The following is a 21,849-nucleotide window of genomic DNA, read 5'->3' on the forward strand; positions in this document are numbered from 1 at the left end:
CGCGATCATCTTAATGATTACGATGAAGCGATTAAATCCAGCATCAAGTTATCTAGCATTTTTGCGGTACATCTGCGTCCTAAAAACCGATGACGCTTGAGTGCACAGGTTTGATGACCAAACTGGCGATGGGAATCGAACAACTGGACCAAGCAGTCTCGAAATGCCAACTTACGTTCGAAGCATTCTGATGATAGGTTGTTGTTACCAGCTCGGTATTTTTCAAGATCTTGCATCACAGGTCATGAGCAAGGCGATTCGTGGGGTTGCCTACACGTACAAGTCAGACTAAGCACCCATGTGAGCCAAACTATCAACGCATACATGTATCATGCATGCAAGTTGATGGAGTGCTAATGTTAGCAATACGAGGGTAATTCGGCTGAGAAGATTGATGCATTGTGAAAGCAGAGGGCGCAAGGCTGCCCAATCTGATGTGATTACACAATCCATCCATCTCAACTTGACAGCAGATCTGTGTAACGACTCACATTCTTTGCAGCGAGATCGGATTGTGTAACCGCACATCTTGCATGTGGCTTGATATGCCATTGTTAGTATCAATCTCAGCACGGCTTTTATTGCTCCTCAGACAGAGTAAATGGATGGAAATGGTGTACCCAGCCTCGATATACTCCCAAAGGACACAGCAGTCGCATCAAATTACAAAGCGTATCTTGGAGAACAATTAAGAAAAGCAATAAAAAGAGCGTGGCTTTGCAAAGAATGGCCCAATGACCAAATAAGGAAGAAAAAGAAAGAAAAGAAAGAGAGAAAGGGAAAATACCGGTAATTTCCGCACGGAATGAGAATGTACGGGGACAAAGGAGGTACCAAGGTTCGAGACGAGAATAAAGAAATTCAGACAACAAATAGAAAATCTTGTTAGATCTTTGATACCATTCTTTGACTGGTTACCAAGTGTCCGGGCGGCGCAGCTGCAAGTCAAGGCAGCGTGAAACAATCCTGAAGATTCTTACATACCCATTCAGCTGTAAATGGGTGTCACTGCGCCCGCGCCCATTGTTACGCCAGTTGGCTCTCGATTACTGGATACCTACCTATGTATGTACTTTGTAGAATAACGTACGTATCTGCAATGCTAAAAGGTGAATAAAGCAGCACCAGAAGGGTCTAGAAACAGGCAGCGTCGTCGAGAGGACCCCAGCATCAATGAACAACTCTATGCTGGCAATGGCTGCAAATCGCTATGGTAACAGCCATCTATCTCAAGCTAGAGTCCGATAGTTCAGAATCTTTGGTGAAATTAGTATTAATCTGCCTTATAGCTTAGAGGTTAAAATGCAATTTCTTATCTCCAGCAAGTGAGCGGGTTGTGAAGACTCATCGTGGCGGTGGCACCACCAATTTCAGTTCAAACTGACTCCGTTTGTTCTCTGTTTATCAGATTTTTCCTTTTGTTTTGGCGCCTCAAACTTTGGGCTCTGTTATAAATACGACCCTCCCCCCCCCTTTGTTTTCCTTTTGTTTTGTTTCCCTGCATCCACCGCAATCTTCCAGCCCACACATCTTCCAAGAACTTTGTCCATCTACTCATCAAAACTCGTCTCTCTACTCGTCTCTCTACAATCATATATCTCGATAGCCATTAGACAATTTCACCAGCTCCAACTTCTATTTAACAATTCTTTTTATTTTTTTTCACGTCTATATTCGACACAATGGCTCCCCGCGCTACCCTCCAGAAGACCATTGAGAAGAAAGGAGGAAAGAAAGCCGCCTCCCACAATGCGAAAGTGGCTTTGCTGCAGATGCCCGTCGAACTCATCTGCAAGTTCGCCAATTCCATGCTCTCCGTGGACAAGATGGCCTTCGCCGAGACCTGCCGGCCAATTCACAACTCCATCGGCGTCACCTCCTTCTCTAAGGACGAAGAAGAATTCCGTGAGGAGAAGTTCGAATATCTCGCTCGCAGGTCGCGGGATACTCACAACCAATGGGTCTGCGAGGAGTGCATGTGCCAGCACGATATCGACCCGACCGACACTCCAGCCACCCCGGTCCTCAATTGCCCCGTCGGCGACTTGTACCGCTCGCGGTACAACTTGTCCCTGAAGCTTATCGCCAGAGAAAACTACTGGCTGGGACGACGCCACGTCCAGTTGGCTTTGAAGTACACTCGATTGTACAATGAGATATCGACTGGACACCAACAATATCTGACGCGACTCATGGCAACTCGCATCTATTCCGAGTCACACGTGTTTGATGGCATGCCGCTTTACCTCGCGGCCAGAATCACTCCTCGCATCGTCGAGGGGAGATTCTTCCTCAAGAGCATCTCCGAAATCCGACAAAAGGGGCAGCCAATCGACAAGAGGCTCTTGATTGGCGATCACATCTGCCCTCACCAGACCTTCTGGACAGCTGAAGCCACAGGAGACAGCTCCATTTCGAAATTCTCCATGGCGATAGAAGACGCCTTCAACAAACGGGGGCATGAGGTGTGCAGCTATTGCCCTCACTGCTGCACCGACTTCTCCGTTGAGGCATCGCGTCAGAGCCTCAGAATCACCATCTGGAACGACCTTGGGACAGAGAGCTCTGCCTTGGATATCACGTGGTTGGCATCTGTACCCAACCCCACGATGGCTTCAAGTGATCTCGTCAACGAGGCGCCGGGTCGTGTCAGGGCATGGTACGACAGTGTGAAGAAGGATGTTTTGGCATGATGGCATTGCAGTCAACGGGCGAAAATTGTGTACAGGAAGAGTCTGAGGAGGGAGGATATTCCCATCGATGAAAACTTGATTGAACGAATTGTATGATGCAACGAATTTTTCGTGGATTGCTAGTGTTTTTTATTCTGATTCGAAGGAATTCTGATTTGCCGAGAACCTCATGTATAGGTATAGATAGCTAATATGAAGATCGCAATCTTGCTCAATCTTTCTTTTCATGAAACCAGGTGATCGGGCTCTGTAGTCTAACAGTCAAAACACTTCCAGTATCGTTTCCGAGGGCTAATGACACGTATCTTTGATGTATATATTTACACTTAAAATTGCCAAAGAGTAGAATCTACTCGCTCAGGTCAATAGAGCGTATGATGGGGAGATGCTTTTTTGGAGTTGGGTGGAATGAAGATGTTTGCTGGCTCAGAGGTCTGTACCATTGACGTTGAAAGGAATTAGACAGAATAACGACCTTGAACCTATAAAATAAAAAGAGTGCACAAAGAGAAAACCATTATTTCCTTTTCTTCTGCATCAAATGAATCGCCCGATATAATTTATCGTATCACGAACCTGATGAGCTCGAGGTGTAGGGTGAGCGATACACGTATAAAGCACGGAGTTCTAAACACGCCGCTGTGCTTATGTACATGTACCAGCACGGCTGCTAATCTGCTCCATGGCTGAACTCAATCTCCAACAATTTGAAGATTGACTTTACAACCACAAATTTATTCACTGTCGACGCGCCGCTCTTGAATCTCATGTAATATCTTTGTTCTCAATCTTTGTAACTCGTCCCTTGCGCTTGTGTCCTCCTAGATAACGCGCCAATCCCTTGCATTTATCGCGATTCCCATCATGAGAGCCTCTGCTTGCCTCGCCGCCATCATTCCCGCGCTGGCGGCTCAGTGTGCTCGTATAGTCCAGTCCAACGACGACGGCTGGGCTGAATCGTATATCCGATCTTTCAACGACGCGTTAATAGCCTCAGGCCACGACGTCGTGCTATCCGCACCTGCAGATGACCAGTCAGGGACCGGTAGGTGAATCTCATTGTTCTGCCCAGAACTCTCAGTTCCATATACATGTACTTGAATGCCTTGATACGGTCTTTAACTAACATATGAGGCTTGTAGGAGCCAGCGACTCACCACCAACTCCACGCAATGATGCATGCCAGTATAATTCTTGCATCCCCAACGGCAGCCTTACTGGCCACAACGCCACACGCCCCGATCTCAACTGGGTCAACTCCTTTCCCGTCACCTCCATGAAGTACGGCATCGACACCTTCGGTCCTCAACTGTGGAATGGCTCTGCTCCTGACCTCGCCGTTTCAGGCATCAACGTGGGCACCAACGTCTTTGTTCAGTTGCCATTCTCAGGAACTGTGAACGCTGCGACTTTTGCTGCGCTCGCCGGCATCCCCTCCATAGCCTTCTCTGCAGCATCTGTTGGCAGACTGCCCTTCGATGCGGAACCGGTACCTCTTCGCAGCATCCTGTATGGCCAACTCGCCGCTCAGTTGACCAACAAGATCCTCTCCTCTGGATCCCCATATCTCCCCCCAGACGTCTTCCTCAACGTCAACTTCCCCAAAGTCGAGGGTAACTGCACCGAGCTATCCAACTTCAAGTGGGTGCTTAGCCGTATCAACCCTGGTATCATCTCACCACCAGATGTCGCATTCTGCGGCGGTAAACGCCTACCAACCGAGCTGTCCGTGGTCACGCACGGGGGATGTTTCATCTCCGTTAGTGTTGGCAATGCTAAGGACAAGACAACTGCATCTAATAGCAATCAGGCTTTGGTGCTGGATAAAATACGCGATATGTTAGCTTGTGTATATGTACCTAGCGGAATCCAGCCTCAATCAAATTTCTAAACCAGTGCGCGCTATTGTATATATGTAAAGCAACTTTTATAGAAGATTTACAAGTAATGTAATACGATTCAATACTATTCTATTCATTTCAAGGTGAAATAATTACTGAGAACTTTGTTCACAGTTACCTGATCCAGGTATATACCTGCGTTGAAAAATTACTGCTAGGTAGGACAGTGAATCAAGCAGATGCCCCCCCTTGCCTCTCATATCAGGATATGGATACACTTTCTGGTCTGGGCACGACCATATTGTATTCCCGTGCTAGTAAAAGCGTGACGATATTCCCATGCTGATTCTCAGCAACCTATATTGCATACAGTCTCATTGGTCTCTCAACCCTCTTTTAGAATCTGCGCCGTTATGTTACAGCAGCTCGACAATGGCCGCGTTTCCATTCCTGGCAAAAGCGGCGTCCGGCTGGAATCATCTTTAGAATTAATAGCTGCGGTTTTTTTCAATGGCCTTTTTCAAGCAGTAGCCTTGCGATAGACTCGTGCTCATTCCTGGAGGCCAATGAAAGCGGCGTTTGACTATAGGTATCTTGAGAATCAATGAGTGCGCCTTTGTCAAGCAGTAACCTTACGGTAGACTCATGCCCGCTCCCAGCGGCTAATGAAAGCGGTGTCCGGCCGGAATAATCTCGAGGATCAATATTTGCGTTTTTTCCAAGCAGTAGTCTTACGACAGACTCGTGCCCGTTCCCGGCAGCCAATGAAAGCGGCGTTCGACTATAGATGTCTTGGGACTCAATACCTGCGCCTTTTTTAAGCAGTAGCCTTACGGTAGACTCATGCCCGCTCCCGGCGGCTAATGAAAGTGGCGTTCGACTATAAATATCTTGAGAATCAATAACTGCGCCTTTTTTTAGCAGTAACCGTACGGTATAATATTGCCCATTCTCAGCGGCCACGGAAAGCGGTGTTCGACCATAGGTATCTTGAGAATCAATGAATGCGCCTTTGTCAAGCAGTAACCTTACGGTAGACTCACGCCCGCTCCCAGCGGCTAATGAAAGCGGTGTCCGGCCAGACTTCCCCTTGATATTAACGTCTACCCCAACTGACACCAATATTTCAGGCACGACATCAAATCCACCTTTGGCGGCAGCAAATAATAGGCCCTTCTTTATTGTTCTTGAAATACTTGGCGTCAAATGTGAACCATACCAGCTCTTTAACAAATGCTTGAAGGGGTTGTTGATCCAGTCACATGTAACTTGAACGGCGAGTTTTTGAGTATTAGAAGTTTGGTTGACGTATTTCATATAGCAATTGACATGGTATTCTAAATGGTTGGAAGCATAGAATGCCAGCGGTCTTTTATTAAGGTACTTTGCGTAATAATCATAATGGTTGGAACTCCAATGTTCGAGATCTGGTAGCCCCTCTCGTTGGGAGGTGCTGGCAGCGCAAAGCATTATATATCGGGAGCAAGTTGTGGCTATGAACATATGTGCATGTTCTTCATCTATGCGAAACTCTGATTTCGAAACCACTCCATGAGGATCGCGGAGAAACTCGAGGGCAGTTTGATGTATAACTTGGACTACCCGATGTCCTATAAGTCATTAGCTATAAATACAGAAGCATTGTGCGGCGTTATGCTTATACCATCGTTCCGTTCTTTAATTTCTAAGAAGTTACCACCACAAGAGACGATGATTCTCTCCGATAATGGTACACGTTGCTCGAAAATCTCATCAGTGAGATTGGAAATCGAGTCGGGTTCAATATTGTCTGGAATACCGAGACTGTGGAGAAGTTCCTCCACCCTGAGAGGCCGCCGTGCAAACATAATGAATCGAAACATTTTCAATCCATAAGACAGGCATGACTTGTTTGTTCTCATTTTATCTAGCATGAGTCCGTAAAATTCTTCAAGTTCTGTTGGAAGTTGTTTAAGCATAAGAAATATGTCATGTTCAGAATATCCATCTTCATGGAACCTTAGCAATTCCTTGCCCACCAATTTGACCCAAAGGAAAACTCCTTGGGCATTTTCAATCATATATGCAGTCGCTCGAGTAAGATCAAGGCCGTGAAGTAAAGAATTGGCGAAATTGGAAATATCAAGTGTCGTTTCATCTTGTAACCTAATAAAATTGAGGAACTGGTCTCGGCGGGCTTCTAGCTGTGTTACTGGTCGACTTGCGATAAAGATTTTGACGACGCAGTATTTTGTATTAGAACACAAGTCGTAAAGTAGATTGAGAATATCATGTCTGTCTGCTTCCTCGGATTCATCGACCGCATCGATGATAATGTATAATCGCTTTGATGTCGAATAGTAGTCTTGTAATGACCCAAATATTCGTTTCAGAGATTGGTAGTCCCATTTCGATCCAGAGCAATGATGAGCCCGATATTCGGCTTGACAATAATGGTAAAAGAAGTTTTTTTCCTGAGATAAGATGTCATGTAGAAGCGAAAGAAGCATGTTATAGTGGCTCCTTTGGGGTTCGCCCTCTCTGAAACTATAAAAGAACTTTGCCACGATAGCTTTCTTTGCAGCTGGCTCTCTAGTTGGGAGATTAGAGTCAAAATATTTTGTGAGAGTGCTTTTGCCACTACCAGGTTTCCCTTGTATATAGAGTAGGCGAGAAGTTTCTGAAATGGACCAACGTTTGTACTCATCATGCGTCCAAATCCACTTGAAGGAGCCGCTTTGTTCTGGTGTAATCTTTTCATAGCGCGTGTTTTCAAACTCGAGGCTAGATAGGCACTCTGTGTCCATTACTGTTAGTAGAATTCAAATTTGGAAGGAGACTGTTAGCAAACCTTTTCGCTCCTTGTCATACTCGATAAACACACTCTCTTGGGAAAGAGCAGTAATATCACAAATTGTCGGGCCTGCAAGTAATGCCTTGATATTTGAGCTTTGTCGTCGAAGGTCGTTTATGAGCACACCAACAAGGTGAAGAAACCGGCCACCTTGGTAAGCTTTTTCTATTCCATCGAGAACAACTAAGGTGGGTTGTGGTTTGGCATAATCTAGAATGACCTGGAAAACAGCTAAAAGATCCTCTATTGTCGTATTGCAAAGAAATTCATGTAAACCTTTGAAAGGATCATTGCTATCGAAACCATTTTCCGTCCAGTTTTGACTGGGGGGGTTTTCGAAAATCTTCTGCAGCAGGGAATTGATAAGATTATGCATGATTAGTAGTCTTTTCTCTATCGGTGAAAGAAGAACAATCTGCTTCAGAAGTGTGTAAATGAGGGCACTAGCAAGTGCAATATTTTGGCCTTCAGCATTCTGGCCACCTTTGTAAAACTCGCCATTTTTTAGTTTCGAGCAGAAACAATACAGAACAGGGCGGTTGGCCTTCTCCTCTTGGTCCACGGCGTAGGATGTGACTTGAGATAAGTGGTGGCCTAGAGGGCTAGAGAGACAAAGGACGAAACGGCTATCATTGGATCTCCAGGACTTATAGTCAACATTTTCAAACACCCAAGAAAATTTATGATCTCGGGGATCTAAATCTGGTATTGCGGATTTGCGTTGGCTTTGCTCCGGTGCTGGTAGGAGTTGAAGCAATTGCTCCAGACTCGACTCAGAAATAAAAGACTGAAGCATGTTCTATATGGAGAGCAAATTAGCCTATCCGTCGATAGTCTCAGTTTCAGTCGTTCATGATTTTCGTACATGTATAGTATCAATGTTCATAGGGAATATCGGCGGCGCTTCTGCTGGAGGAACAACAGACAGGATTTCTTTGGCGTATGCAGCAGCAGCCGCTGCCGCATAGGGCTGCCACCTCTTATTTTTGTGCGAGTCCGCATAATCGCATATGCCTCGAATCACTAGGCAAGGGAGAATGTCCATAAGTCCTGCAGCTTCCATCTCAAAACAGAGTATGCCCTTTTCTTTTCGAAGCTTCTCTCGGGTCATTCCATGCTTCATAACTTGATTAGCTGAACCAATAAGACCATAATGGATGGCAGGGTCTTTATCTGCGCGCGGCTTCCGAATCAGCAAGGCTCCTCTGTCGCAAGTCTCGCAACTCGATTCGCCGTCTATGTGGTCGTAATCTGCTCGGAACAACTGATCGTGCTCCAAACCTGGGTGATCGAAATAGCCGCGCATCTTTTCGTTGGTCTGGAGCATAGTATCAATATGGAATGGAACTTGGCTGATTTCCATCCGATGGCGTGCTCGTAGTACTGAAATGCCGGTCCTCAATTCTGTGTGCGTCTTATTTAGTGTGCCGGTTTGAACAAATTTCCCTTCTTTCATCGTTTTTCCAAAGTCGTATTGTAATACGCCACCTACGATGCTGTTAGTTCATATCGAGATATGCAAGGGATCTCATACTTGAATCGACTGTAGGACAGCTAACCACTACATCCCCAAGCCGGATATCGTTGCGCGAATCATTGCTTGGCTCATCAGGAGCTCCGCCTCCAATGCCTACCATCAAACCAAAGCGAATTTTGGGAAAACTCCGCATCATGTTGGTAGCTGTCATCGAGGCAGCATTTGTACCCGTTGTTCCTGCTGGAAGGCAAACCATCACAATGTTGTGGTCTCCCATTCGTCCTAGAGTATAAGTATTTGAATCACCCGGAATTTCTGGGAGATTCCGAAATTCTTCATCGAGCATAGCCACAGATGCAGCTAATTCCGCCTCCAAGGCACATATCCATCCTACTGTGAACGCATCCTTATTCAGGCTGCGGGGCCGAAAGCCAGCAACTGGTGTTGTATGTGTGAGAGGAAATGCGAACGGCGCATCAACGCGCCTGAGCTTCGCAGTCGACCACTCCGCCGTCGCGGGGCGTTTCTTTTCCATTGACAAGGCGCGCAAATTTAATATTGAAGATTGCCGTAGGGATTAGAGTATAATTCGAAGACATCAAGTTGCTCAGTTTGAGCAAGATTTGCCAGAACTGGGAGAGCTGCCAGACACAAGCGCTGTGCTAGGATGAATGGGTACAGATCCAGAGCTGGGCATCCACGGCTGGATATTTTTGGTACAGGGGTATCTTGGGGATTAATGCAGCCGCCTTCAACAATGATTGGTCATCCTTGAACAGTATGTTGGCAACCTGCAAATGTAGCCTATGATCAACGAGCAGCGCTCTTACTATTCACTTGTGTTTAAGCCTCTAATATTCGTCCGTGTCGTGTTAAAAGCAGACTTGCTTCGCCTCATTTTATTTTACTACATGCTTTGTTTCTTATTTAGGACCAGTCTTTCCGGTGGGGATGCTGAACAGAACCACTCTGGGTCCCTTCAATCCAGCCTCGCCCTCAGCCCAGTCATTCAGACCCTTGTCTACTCTGTAGAATCCTCTTCGCTCAAGCTGGATAATGTCATCCTTCTTCAGCTCGCCAACGCCGGCATCGCAGACGGCATCCTCCATGCTGGCCGTGTTGGGGTTCAAGAAGTCCTCAAAGTTGTCGTCCTCCTCAAGCTTGTCCTTGGTGATAAGGTAGTCAAACTCCCACAGCTCAGCGGGGACCAGCTTGAAGCCCTCAGCAGAAAGCCAAGTAACCTTCTTCTCAGTGGTCTTGAAGTCACCCTTCAGGTTGAGCTCGAGCTTGAAAGATGTAATGGGGTCATCTGAGGTGGAGATATCTCGAACAAAGGCATTGCCCCAGCCCATCAGAGTGATCTCCTCGTCGGGCTTGAAGCTCTTGGCATCGGCCTGGTCGATGTGAAGAGTAGGTGAGAAGATGACCTTCTTCAGGCCAACGCTTGCGTTCTTGGGGTGCTTGGGCCGCTCCTCCACGGTAACGCTGGCGGGGGCCTCCGATCCAGTCACGGCAGCCTTGGCCAGGTCCTTGAGCAGAAGAGCCGTGAATCGGGGAACGACAGGGTCGATAACCTTCTTGTTGTTAGCCCAGAAGGTGGTCCAGTCCATGTTGACAACGTTTCGGCTAGGACCCTGCTTGATGATGAAATCACGGAGCGCTTCGATGGTCATTCCTCGTCGTCGAATACCGCGAATGGTGGGCATTCTGGGGTCATCCCAGCCCCAGACCTTTCCGGCGTCAACCAGCTTCGCCAGCTTACGCTTGGACAAGAAGGTCTTGACGAAGTTGATTCTGGAGAAGTCCCACATGTGAACCTGGCGCAGTTGAAGGGTATCGATGAACCACTGGTACTGAGGGTTTCGGTCGGTGTACTCGGTGGATCTCAGAGCGTGGGTAACACCCTCGTGGCTATCGACAACAGGGCAGGCAAAGTCATACATGGGGTACACCTTCCACTTGTTGCCAGTGCGGTGGTGAATGTTTTCGATGTTGCATCGGTAGATGACGGGGTCGCGCATGGCCTTGTTGGGGTTGTCAAAGGAGATCTTGGCACGAATGCAGTGTGCAAGACCCTCCTCGGATGCAATCTTCATCTCCTCAAAAATTCTCAGAGTCTCTTCGACGGTTCGCTCACGGCGCTTTGAAGGAATACCGTCCATTCTTTGGGCACGCATAGTCTCCTGGTCGGTATCATCGGCATAGGCTTGGCCCATAGAGATCAGCTTCTTGCACATCTCATACAGGTAGTCGAAGTAGTCAGAGGTGTAGGTCAAGCTGTCAGGCTTGATGCCCATAAGAGCGAGATCCTCCACGATGGCATCCTGGAACTCTTCCTTCTCCTTGGCAGGGTTGGTGTCGTCGAGTCGCAGGCGCATCTGGCCCTTGTAAGCGACATGGCCGAAGTAGTCGCTGAGAAGAGCGGCCTTGGCGTGTCCAATGTGAAGGTAGCCACTATGATAGGTTAGATATACTGCAAAACATATAAGCATGGAGTAAAAAGCATATGTCATACGAAGGCTCGGGCAGGAATCGAGTAACGACGCCCTTGTCGGTATCCTGGAGGGCAAGGTTGTAGTTGGCACCGCCCTTGGCAGCTTTGACAGCAGCATCTGCCTTGGTAGCCTCCTGGATCTCAGGGTGAGACTGCTCAATGAAGGTGAACCATCGGGTCAGGTTAGGGAGGCCATTCTTGCGGATGAAGCCAATGGCGACCTTGTTGGCTCGGAGAGTCTGCCAGATCTTAGTCTCGAGGTCTCCCAGAGTGTAGCCCTCGAGGTAGGATCGCAGCGTCAGGTGCTTGTCCAAGTCCCTCAGGAAAGGCTCAATGGTGCGGAAGTCGCCAGCCAACTTGGCGGAGATGGCGTCAAGCTCCTCGTGCTTCATTTTCTCGGCTTATTTCGACACAGCAATGCGATGAAATTAACGGAAGCAAGACAAGCTCCTCGTGACTCGAACAACGATTTTCGGCCTGGTGGGGGGAATGGAGGGGCTGAGCTTAGCAGGACGAGGGGCCGGACAATCGTGCCACGCATTTTCTTATCGATAACCTGGGTGTCAAATTTTTAGCCTAATTTCCGAGGCACGACACAGCAGAATATGGCGAGGTCGAGAGTCTGGCGCAAGTTCGAAATCCCATCTTGAGCTGTGCTCCGATCACGATCCAACCGCAAAAATGGCACCAATTGACCGGTGTCTGGCCTCTGTGGCTAGACTGACGCTCTCACAGCAATCAATACGACCGGCCGTGCCTCTGATACCCCGATTCCTAGCCCCGGCGCTGGTTCAGTCCCGACAAGCCTCTGTGGTGCGGACAAAGAAGACAACGAAGAAGAAGGCTGTTCCGAAGGACTTTAAGCGACACAACTTGGAGAAGAGAGAATTCCCCCAGTACACATTATGTGATGCTATGCGGTATTTCCCACCAATCTGCCAGAAGGAAGTATTGTTCAAACTTGCTCATCCAATTGCAGAGTTCTACGAGCTGTGGAAGTCGGCCAACCTCCCGCTACGATCAAGTACGAGATTCACATCAACCTAAAGACTGCCAGAAACGGTCCCGTCATAAAGAACAGCATCAGGCTGCCGAATCCCGTACAGAGCGACTGGCAAATCGCCGTTATTTGCCCCGAAGGAAGCGATATCGCAACTGCTGCTACCGCCGCCGGCGCTGTCGCTGTTGGAGAAGAGACCCTCTTTGAGGCCATTCGCCAGGAAAAGATTGATTTCGATCGTCTGATCTGTCATGAAAACAGCGAGAAGGCTCTAAACAAGGCTGGTCTGGGAAAGATTCTGGGTCCCAAGGGCCTCATGCCTAGCAAGAGGATGAAGACGATTGTGAACGACGTGGTTAAGTCCATTCGCGATTCGGCCGGTGCTGCGGATTATCGAGAGAGGCAAGGTGTCATTCGAATGGCTATCGGACAACTTGGTCACACGCCTGATCAGCTCAAGGCCAACATCCAGGCGCTCCTGAAGAAAGTCAAATCGGAATGCGCCGAGATTTCTGAAGAGGTTTCTAAGGAAGTGCACGAGGTCATTTTGAGCACAACAAATGGCCCAGCGCTGAGCTTGAATGCCAAGCTGAATGATCCAGAGAGCGGAATCACTGTTGAGTCACTGTCAGGCGTCATGTAAATCAATAACGACATGTATAATGTACAATATCCAATTCAATGTATAAAATAGAATGCTTGAAGCTCAAGATTTTGTCATGGGGTATCATATTATTTTTCGATCTTATTTGTGAGATTATCTCAATAATCATCTTCCACGAAGGGCTTTGACTGCATCGCCCTGCGCATCAAGAACCCTGTACACACCAAGATAGCCCAGAACCCGGCCCTGACCTTTTGTCCCAGCAGCTCGAGCTTCTTTGAGGGCATTGTTCAGGTCTAGCAAAAGTGTATTCCGGCATTTCATCAACCGCGCTCTCAGCTTGGCGACAAAGGCATTCTTCTCGTCGAGCTTTCCAATCAAGATCCCGACTTGGCTGCACTCTCGTGCCGACGCCAGTAGTTGTGAGGGAGGGCTTCCTATCAATCCTTCTACAGCTTCTGCTTCAAGCTCTTCATCATCCTCACTATCGTCGTCCCACTCTGCAGCTTCTTTCTTCGGCAAGCTGTCTAATGCCAATGTTTCCTCTAAAGTAGATAGTCGTTCAGATATTTCCAACATTGCCCGTCCTTGCTCGATATCTGATCGTACATCTCGCAATTCGTTCGTAAGCGACTCTGCATCTCTTCTGCGTTCCGAAATCTTTTCCTTGACCTCTTCAACGGCCCTTCGAAAGCCCAAGAGGGAAACTTTTACGTCCTCTACTTTCTCGTCGCCTCCTCGTAATTCTGATCCCAATGATAAAAATGCCGTGTAGTTCGAATTGACCAGCTCCAGGAGCTCGGTGCTGATTGTTGCCGTTCTCTCGCGCAGATCTGAGCGTAGATCCTCCAGGGTCTGGTGGCGATGTGGAAGAGCTGATAGGTATTCGGCAGGCTGAAACTCTGTTGCTAGAAAATCGGTTCGTGGAAGGGCGGCAGGGAATGGCAAGGGAACATCATCTTCGGCATCTGATGAGTCGGAAGAGGGGAGGTTGAAAGTCGATATAGCCGGTCGGCTGACTCGCTGTGGCAGAGAGAGAGGAGGGGGAATGTTGGCCATGGGATAGGATTATTGAGGCAATTGGTAACTTGGTCGCTTTCAAATCAAGAGAGGACAGGAATTGCACAGTACAGTTGTGATGACACTTGAGATACTGTCCTTAGCAATGAAGTGGACATATTTCGATGGAGCTCGTTGGCGACACGGTCTAAGAATCCCGCATTATTCAATAACCCCACTATAAGCATATAAATCAGCTCAAGGCCACGCCAACGGCTCACACAGATCGTCACGATGAGCCTTTGATGGAGAATATAGCATCATGATCTTCACCCGATATGTTTCAAAGTTATGCACCGTTTTACAGTAGCATGTTCATCCAGCAGTTTGCAGCTAGCGATGTCGGCCAGGCCCAATATTGTATGATGATCCCGTGTACGGAGCTCGAGTTGCTCCGCCAAAGTCTGGGCAGCAGACACTAGTCATTGATCCTCACTAATCGGGCTATCAAGGTGAGTGAGTGGATGCAGCCGCTTTGTTGAGTGAAGGGCGGAACAGCTATTGTTCGTGCTGGGTGTAACACGAATACGAAGATGGGTCGATTAGCCCTTGAGATGGCCAGGAACACCTTGATTGCCTTGGTATCAGATGCTGGATACTGGGCTAGATTAATGCTGCAGTCTCTATCGATAAGATGATGCTAAATGGGTATCGATATCCAAACCAGATAGAAAAGGCGACAGAATTAACGCAAAGTGCGCAGTCTTTGGTCAAACAAGTGCCAATATGGAGCACGTAAAGACTCATTGTGGAGATCTGAGTAGCTGAAATGAATTGATTGGCCGCTATCATTGGAGTGGAGCGGATGGCGCGTCAAATTTTTATCAATCAAATCTTATCAATCGATCAAGCCCACTCCAAGTCTCCTGGCATCGGACCAGTGAGACCGTTATAAGAACCAGCCGGGTACGCTCGGGTAACCAAAATCTACAGCTCGCAAATCTTCTCGAGCCCCGCATCCATCTCTCTTTCTGCATCTTGCAATCTCTTCATCTCGCATTGATTGATGACTTTGCCGTTTACGCAAGGCAGTTTTTTGCACAAGAACTCCTGAGTTGATTCCCGCAATCATCGGGCAATTCTCGGTGTAAGACCACGTTCGGCTCACGGATACATAACCACTTGCACGCCCTGTGCTGCTTCCCCGACTTCCGAGGGCTCACTCCGGACATTTCACATACGAGCACACAGAACCTGCATATCGGGGAATTCTTATTCCCAACATTCTATTTCTAGACAAAGGGGAGTCTAGAGAAAGAGAGAAAGAACAGCGACAAACGCAGCCAACTGCGTGCATAAACGGACCCAGTTTTCCCTTCTCGGGCTTCCGAGTTGCAGCCGACAGCGAATCACGGATCATCCTCGTCCGAACCCACTCGACTCGCACCACCATGGCGAGCATTTCACCAACGTCATCTCCTCATCTCCAATCCAGATCCCTGGATACTCGAACAACCAACGAAGACTTGCATTCTATTAAAGTCGAACCTTCACCGCCTGAGGCATCGTCGGCTCCTCGCAAACGAGCGCCTCTGCCCTCTCAGCCCAAATCCGCCGCCCCGCCACAGGCTCCATTTGTGCGCATCTCACTTCCGCCAGTCAACAAAATGTCCATGACGGCGGTCATCAGCCCCAATCCGCCAATGGAACAGCCTCAGCCAAAGATGTCGATGACTTCCAAGGAATGGGTCATCCCGCCGCGGCCAAAGCCTGGGAGGAAGCCGGCCACTGACACTCCGCCCACCAAGCGCAAGGCGCAGAACCGAGCAGCCCAGAGGGCGTTCCGCGAGAGACGGGCTGCGCGGGTTGGCGAGCTTGAGGAGATGCTGGATGAGCACAAGAAATCCCAGGATAATAGGGAGAAGGAACTGACCGATAAGATCCACAGCCTGGAGCTGGATGTGCAGTCGTTTAGATCCAGATGCCTGCTGCTGGAGAGTATGCTGGAGCGAGAGCGACAGGAGCGTATGCGCGCCGAGATGCAGGCCGAGACGCTCAGTCGCAGATACGAACAGGCCACTTTCCGATCAGACAGCTTACCTTCCATGCCGCACCAGTCATATAATCGGCAGCAGCATCACCAGCCTTCCCAGCAAAGGCACAGTCTATCGGACAATCTGTCGGACAGTCGATTGACTGAACAGCAATCAACGGCACGACACTTTTCCATCTCTCAAATAGTTACACCGCCTGAAACTATGGATGCCCACTCCCCTCATGATCTATCTGAAACACATCTCACCTGTGGTAGCTGCTCACCAAATGGACACTGCGCCTGTGCTGAGGAAGTCCTCGCATCAGTGGTCAGTGGGTGCGGCAAGTGCGGCTTCGGAACAACCTGTCAGTGTCTAGACGACACTACAAAGATTGCTAGCCATGTGCCAGACTTGAAGCGGCCCATATCTCCATCAGGAGGATCATCTCAAGAGAAGCGCCAGCGGTCAATGGCGGCCGCCAGCAGAGAAACAGACTTCAGTTCCTTTTTCACGAGGACGACACAGCTGCCGCCACCTCAACCCAGCTCCATCATGTCACAGCCCCTTTCAACAGACTTTAGGGATAGTTGCGGGTTCTGCAAAGATGGGACCTATTGCGTCTGTGCTGACACCGCCATGGCAACTCCCGCCATGACACCGGCAGACGCCTCACCTCCAGTGACAAGACAAACCAGGACACCACCTCCCATGGAGTCTGACGTTGTCACTCCGTTGCCACCTATGGCAATGGAAATGACGGCCGACGGAGCTGTCAAGCTGCCGCGCCGCAAGCAAGCGCGCTCCCAACCGCAGACAGCCACGGCTTCTCGCGGTAGCTGCGGCCCCAACGGCCCGGGCACATGCGCTCAGTGCCAGGCTGACCCGAAATCGGGCTTGTTCTGCAGACTGATGGCCGCCAGCTTCAACCGCGAGCAAGGTGCCAGCGCAGACGGCTGCTGCGGTGGGAAGGGAGCCGGCGGCGGCTGTTGCAAGTCCAAGCCCAGCCAAGAGAAGGTTACACTTCCTAGCGTGGCCAGTCTTGGGCTAAGCTGCGCGGAGGCCTACCAAACACTATCCAGTCATCGCAACTTTGAGCAGGCGGCCGACGAGATAGGATCCTGGCTGCCGAAGCTCAAGGCTCATCCAGCGGGCGACCCTAGGGTGACACAGACGGGCAGGATACCAATCGAGGTCGAGGCGGCAAGCATCATGAGCGTGCTCAAGGAATTCGACATTCGATTTGGAAGGGAATGCTAGACGATGAGCTGTAAGTTAGGCTCGGTGCAATAGCCGCCATCGCTTGTTGCGATTTGAGTCGTTAGACGAGCCGGGCAGCTCTGTGTATTATATCACATATCTTTTTTTTTATTTGAGCGAGATACAGCAACTTTGTTGGTTCGCTGTCGCATGCAGTACTACGTTTATGGTAGGAGTTACGATTGAAAAAGAAAAATTCGATTTCTCAGCATATCAAATCATATCACATCATATCATATCAGATTCCATGGTTCCATACTTGCAGAGTGATTCGTACAATATCCAGGGTATTCCTCACAACACCGATGCGATTCAGCAAGCGCATCACAATACCGCGTCTTCACAACAAATAGGAAATCAAAACAAACAAACAAATAAATAAACAAAGCTCAACTGCATAATTAAACGCACACAAAAAGATTCTTTAACCCTCTCTCCCAACTCCATTCCCCACCCCTACCACAAAAAATTACTCCATCGCCACCGTCATCCCACCCCCATCTCCATATCTGCACTCGTACGTATTGGCTCAGTCTCTCTCTTCTCTCCTCCACCCTTTCACCGATTGCAACAAGGCGACCACACACATTCCACTTGAATGCACGCATCCTGCTTAATTCACGCAACCTGCCCGTACGGGCGACGTGGAGTAAGATGCATGGCTGGCTTAATATGGGTCCGTTCGGTTTTCTTCTCAGTCTCTTTCGTTCTTCTTTTCACAGCCCAGCCTCGTCTGACACGAGGGCTGTCGTGACGCAGCGGTTACGCGGGAGGCCGTCGTTATTGAAGTCAGGAGTGTCTATGTTTCTAGAAGATGCATACGAGTTACGAGTTACGAGTGGTGGATATCTCATTCACCACCGAAGCAGTGAATGAAGATGGCCACGCACCAAGTGATGAGGTGGAAAGATGTGCTGTTACTGGCACACGAATGCATCTGTTTTCATCGCTGCTGTCCGGAGAGTCACAGCCGAGATCACGACAGCCCCGTTGGGCTGATTTTCGGATATTGATCCAACGATGCAACGGGCCGAGTGAATAAGCCTATTGATACCTTGGGTCGTAGGCCGCCCAATAGGCAATACTTGTACGAGGATGAAGGAAGATTTTTCCTTGTTTTTAAAAAAGCATACCCCGGCCCTTTGTTGTGGCCCAGCCCATGCTTCTGATGGATCTCACGTATGGATACTGCCACATGTTCGATGAAGCTGACCCACGACGACGACATGTCATCACCACCCTCCAGAAACACACCGAGCGTGTCTAGCTCGCTGGAGACGGACACGAGATTGAGCCCAGATGCGAACGGACGAGAGAGACCCGTTTTGAAGACCTGGCTGCTGGAGAATGCCCCAGAGTATCGGCACCTGGACGCCCTACAACAAAAGGTATGTGATGTTATGCTATGTAACTTGCACTAGAGTGTTGCTGCTCTCAACAACAATCGACTCTTAATTTCTAGTCAAGAATTCCTAGATAGTGTGTGCTCATTAATATGTTAGGGATGGGAGAACAAGGCCGGTGATGTGTTTTTCCAAAAGCAAAGACACCAAGCAGACCACGCAGATGAAAAGACGATCAAGTTTTTCTATAAAATGATGAAGAACATTGCCAGCGAGATGAACCAAGCCACCGGCGCACTCCGAGTCCACGTAACGTGGCCCGGCAAGCCCCGGATGCTAGACTTTTGCGCAGCTCCGGGTGGGTTCCTAGAATCAGCCATCAGGATGAATGCCCGAGCCGAAGCCACGGGGTTCTCGCTGCCACCCACTCAGGGAGGACATGAGGTCATCATGCCGCTAGGCGCAAACGTAGCATTCAAATACGCGGACATTACCATGTTTGCTGGGGATATGGGTTGTTACACGGAGGACAACATTCCTCAGGACCACCCAGACGCCGAGAGCTTCGTGCTGGAGCCGGCCATTGAGCGTGAGCGGCGCTTCGATCTCATCTTCTGCGATGGGCAGGTTTTGAGAACCCACGCCCGGGCCGCCTATCGGGAGCCGTGGGAGTCGCGGCGTCTGACAGCTACGCAGCTCGCCATTGGGCTCGAACACGTCTCGCTAGGCGGCACCATGGTGGTCCTACTACACAAGCTAGAGGCCGTGGACACTGTGAACCTGCTCTACACGTTTAGCAGGTTCTCCTCCATCCAGCTGTTCAAGCCCAGGAGCGCCCACGCCAAGCGGTCCTCGTTCTACATGGTGGCGACGAATATCAACAGCAACTCGCCGCACGCGAGGGAGGCCATAGAGTACTGGAAGACGCTGTGGAGGGTCTTGACGTTTGGCTCCGACGAAGAGCGAAGCAACAAGATATCGGAGGGTCACATGGATCAACAGGTGTTGGTGGAGCAGTTTGGGCCAGACCTTGTAAGGCTCGGGAAGAGGATATGGGAGATTCAGGCCAGAGCCCTCGAGAAGGCGCCGTTCATGCAGGCCGGGCAGAATGAGAGGATCCAAAGACCGGCTGAAGGGGGACCCTCATCCTTCTCATCTTGGCAATAGGCAGGAAAGGAAAAAGCTGTATAAGCAGAATCCGGCCCATGACCGGCTTGTACAGTATCGTATCGTATATCGTCTCCCGTTAGCACTAGCAGCAACTTCTGTAGCGTTCCACAAGGGAGCAGAAAGCTTCTTTTTCGCCGCACCCTGTGCACTAGCAGACATTGATTTAGGCCAAGCCACGTTCCCAATCCAGTGTGTCGAATATGTGAAGCCTCCTGGAACGGGGATGGACTCGCCAAAGGCAGGCTAGGTTCGTCTGCGGTGAGTTGTCAAAAGAGGCGCCCCCCAGTCGCGACAATTGTCAGCGCACCGACCAGAGCCTCGGAAAGCCCTCAGCAGCCGCTAGTTACACCGCTTGGGCGGCTTGGAAATCGAGCGATTGTTTGGCTGTAATTGGAGGATGGCAGGTCGAGAGGCCTCGGAAAGGAGGTCAAGATGTTATGTATGAGCAGATGGGTACATGTACCTATCAAGTGCGCATACCGGCTGCGGTTGACCAAGTACCTGCGAGGTTAGTCCGGCCTGTTGCAGTTGCAGGCACTAGAAGATGCTGCAGCCAAAGGATCCCGGGAAGATGCAGAGAGCTTTGAAGGTGCAGGTGATGAATCATGTGACGCGGCAGGCAGCTCAACTTGGGAGAGTCTGGAATACGGGAGCAAAAATTGGTGCAAGATGGAATGACATCCAATCCATTCGATTACGGTATGCATTACACTGCAGCGAGCTTGAAGAAGGAAGCTGTGGAGTCTGTCTTGTAAGAGGCACTAGGCGAGGCCCGCCGAGGGAAAAAAAAAAGATGTACCCACCACTCAAACTCGAAATGGTTATGTTGATTTGTTGCTTCGCCTTGCTGACTGGCTGGGCTGGGCTGGTACATGTTTGGATAGTCACGGCACAGGGCAACGGTAAGGTAAGGTATTAGGTATGGATGGATTATTCACGACACACTTGCTCGCGGTTGTTGCATGTCAGGCGACGCGGCGCATAACGGAAGACGAACTGCCTGGGCCATTGGCCGAAGGGGCGGGTTTGTTCGTGATCGGTCGGGGCGCTCGGGGGCAGAAACGGAGACAGACGACGAGAAGAGAAGAGAAGAGAAGAGAGCAAGAGAGCAAGGAAGAGCAAGGGAGCGCGCGGATGGCGATGCGAGACCAGAGGCGGTTGGTTGGACGGACATGCTTGGTGCTACTGCCGGTGCTTGCTGGGAGATGCTGGATGCTGGACCGCCGGGAGGCAAAGGGGAGCCGTTGGGACGCATGGAGGTGTCGGGCGCGGCGCCTGATTGGGCCCTTGTGCGTGAGCTGGCATCCATCTCGTTGCTGCCGCATGGCGTGGACGACGCAGATTGGGCGAGGCCTGCGAGGGCCTGGGGCCGTTTCGTGGTGGACATGGATTGGCCGGTGGATGCGATTGCGTCCGGATGGGGTTGAGGCACGATGCCAATGCAATGCACTGCCAACTCATCTGCTGCTCCCGACCACTTGCAACCAGACAACCGCGCGCACCCTCGTCGCTTTTTGAGTCACTTGCGCGCACAGTCTGGCTCCCACGCTTCCCGTACGGCTGCATGCTATGTATGTATGCGTGTGTCTGTGCAGCAAGCAAGCAGCAGCAGCGCGCGGGAAGCGTGAGCATGAATGAGCGTGAGCGTGAGCGCGAGCCAGACCAGAGGAAGCGTGTGTCGGTTGTGTGGCCCAGCCAGCCCAACGCCGCCGTCTCTCGTCTCTGTGTGTGCATGGATGGATGCATCGCATCGCCCTCTTTCGTCCATTCGATCGTACAGTAAGGTAAGAGAAGGTAAGGTAGCCACGGATGGAAGCCGTAACTCGTCGTAAGTATTGCATCAAATGCTAGGCACGCACATATGTACGAGTACCTGCTCAGGCATAACTGGACTGGACTGGACTGGACTGGACTGTATGCAATGTGCCATGGAACATGGAACATGTAAGCCCGCTTGCTGCGTGACGGGTGCGGGTAGTATATCATGCCTCCACGCTGTTTTGTTTGTGTAATTCGTATCTCGTCTCGTCTCGAAAAGCCACCGCCACTCTTCCCTTCCTCTGCCAGAAAAACGTATCAAATCGTATCCTACTTGTACACTG

General features: G+C 49.9%; 11 protein-coding genes across 11 annotated transcripts; 6 read left to right on the forward strand and 5 right to left on the reverse strand.

Moving 5' to 3' along the window:
• Window positions 1-1,682: 1,682 nt before the first annotated feature.
• Window positions 1,683-2,693, forward strand: M431DRAFT_79435 (hypothetical protein; the record flags this gene model as incomplete). The annotated part of the gene is made up of 1 exon (XM_024922819.1): window positions 1,683-2,693. One exon carries the CDS (start codon window positions 1,683-1,685, stop codon window positions 2,691-2,693), a length of 1,011 nt encoding a protein of 336 aa, XP_024777807.1.
• Window positions 2,694-3,401: 708 nt separating this feature from the next.
• M431DRAFT_517721 (hypothetical protein) lies at window positions 3,402-4,614 on the forward strand. The gene is made up of 2 exons (XM_024920342.1): window positions 3,402-3,738; window positions 3,836-4,614. The coding sequence occupies exons 1-2, from the start codon at window positions 3,558-3,560 to the stop codon at window positions 4,582-4,584; spliced, it is 930 nt and encodes a 309-aa protein (XP_024777808.1). The 5' UTR covers window positions 3,402-3,557; the 3' UTR covers window positions 4,585-4,614.
• A 640-nt stretch (window positions 4,615-5,254) lies between these two features.
• On the reverse strand, window positions 5,255-5,626 carry M431DRAFT_68770 (hypothetical protein; the record flags this gene model as incomplete). Its single annotated transcript, XM_024921772.1, has 1 exon — window positions 5,255-5,626. A coding segment is annotated over one exon (372 nt), but the record flags the coding sequence as incomplete, so codon positions are not given.
• Window positions 5,627-5,857: 231 nt separating this feature from the next.
• M431DRAFT_77423 (hypothetical protein) lies at window positions 5,858-8,163 on the reverse strand (the record flags this gene model as incomplete). Its single annotated transcript, XM_024922575.1, has 3 exons — window positions 5,858-6,144; window positions 6,198-7,310; window positions 7,365-8,163. Coding segments are annotated over 3 exons (2,199 nt in total), but the record flags the coding sequence as incomplete, so codon positions are not given.
• A 54-nt stretch (window positions 8,164-8,217) lies between these two features.
• M431DRAFT_78545 (hypothetical protein) lies at window positions 8,218-9,379 on the reverse strand (the record flags this gene model as incomplete). Its single annotated transcript, XM_024922711.1, has 2 exons — window positions 8,218-8,855; window positions 8,902-9,379. The coding sequence occupies 2 exons, from the start codon at window positions 9,377-9,379 to the stop codon at window positions 8,218-8,220; spliced, it is 1,116 nt and encodes a 371-aa protein (XP_024777811.1).
• A 388-nt stretch (window positions 9,380-9,767) lies between these two features.
• Window positions 9,768-11,730, reverse strand: M431DRAFT_479650 (hypothetical protein; the record flags this gene model as incomplete). Its single annotated transcript, XM_024915790.1, has 2 exons — window positions 9,768-11,298; window positions 11,360-11,730. 2 exons carry the CDS (start codon window positions 11,728-11,730, stop codon window positions 9,768-9,770), a joined length of 1,902 nt encoding a protein of 633 aa, XP_024777812.1.
• Window positions 11,690-13,044, forward strand: M431DRAFT_358912 (hypothetical protein). The gene is made up of 2 exons (XM_024914543.1): window positions 11,690-12,258; window positions 12,318-13,044. The coding sequence occupies exons 1-2, from the start codon at window positions 12,020-12,022 to the stop codon at window positions 12,979-12,981; spliced, it is 903 nt and encodes a 300-aa protein (XP_024777813.1). The 5' UTR covers window positions 11,690-12,019; the 3' UTR covers window positions 12,982-13,044.
• Window positions 13,045-13,107: 63 nt separating this feature from the next.
• On the reverse strand, window positions 13,108-14,001 carry M431DRAFT_79076 (hypothetical protein; the record flags this gene model as incomplete). Its single annotated transcript, XM_024922775.1, has 1 exon — window positions 13,108-14,001. The coding sequence occupies one exon, from the start codon at window positions 13,999-14,001 to the stop codon at window positions 13,108-13,110; it is 894 nt and encodes a 297-aa protein (XP_024777814.1).
• A 1,487-nt stretch (window positions 14,002-15,488) lies between these two features.
• On the forward strand, window positions 15,489-17,225 carry M431DRAFT_65073 (hypothetical protein; the record flags this gene model as incomplete). The annotated part of the gene is made up of 1 exon (XM_024921677.1): window positions 15,489-17,225. A coding segment is annotated over one exon (1,737 nt), but the record flags the coding sequence as incomplete, so codon positions are not given.
• Window positions 17,226-18,460: 1,235 nt separating this feature from the next.
• Window positions 18,461-19,744, forward strand: M431DRAFT_78684 (hypothetical protein; the record flags this gene model as incomplete). Its single annotated transcript, XM_024922730.1, has 2 exons — window positions 18,461-18,622; window positions 18,737-19,744. 2 exons carry the CDS (start codon window positions 18,461-18,463, stop codon window positions 19,742-19,744), a joined length of 1,170 nt encoding a protein of 389 aa, XP_024777816.1.
• Window positions 19,745-20,709: 965 nt separating this feature from the next.
• On the forward strand, window positions 20,710-21,174 carry M431DRAFT_3148 (hypothetical protein; the record flags this gene model as incomplete). The annotated part of the gene is made up of 1 exon (XM_024914255.1): window positions 20,710-21,174. One exon carries the CDS (start codon window positions 20,710-20,712, stop codon window positions 21,172-21,174), a length of 465 nt encoding a protein of 154 aa, XP_024777817.1.
• Between the last annotated feature and the right edge of the window lie 675 nt (window positions 21,175-21,849).

Source organism: Trichoderma harzianum, assembly GCF_003025095.1.
Source record: "Trichoderma harzianum CBS 226.95 unplaced genomic scaffold M431scaffold_3, whole genome shotgun sequence".
Taxonomy (NCBI): Eukaryota; Fungi; Ascomycota; class Sordariomycetes; order Hypocreales; family Hypocreaceae; genus Trichoderma; species Trichoderma harzianum.

Bases quoted from the DNA above. Each gene is read 5' to 3' on its own strand.
- M431DRAFT_517721 (XM_024920342.1), top strand. From the start codon at position 3,558: ATGAGAGCCTCTGCTTGCCTCGCCGCCATCATTCCCGCGCTGGCGGCT. The intron at 3,739-3,835 runs GTAGGTGAATCT...TGAGGCTTGTAG, and splicing joins AGATGACCAGTCAGGGACCG to GAGCCAGCGACTCACCACCA.
- M431DRAFT_358912 (XM_024914543.1), top strand. From the start codon at position 12,020: ATGGCACCAATTGACCGGTGTCTGGCCTCTGTGGCTAGACTGACGCTC. The intron at 12,259-12,317 runs GTATTTCCCACC...ATCCAATTGCAG, and splicing joins ACATTATGTGATGCTATGCG to AGTTCTACGAGCTGTGGAAG.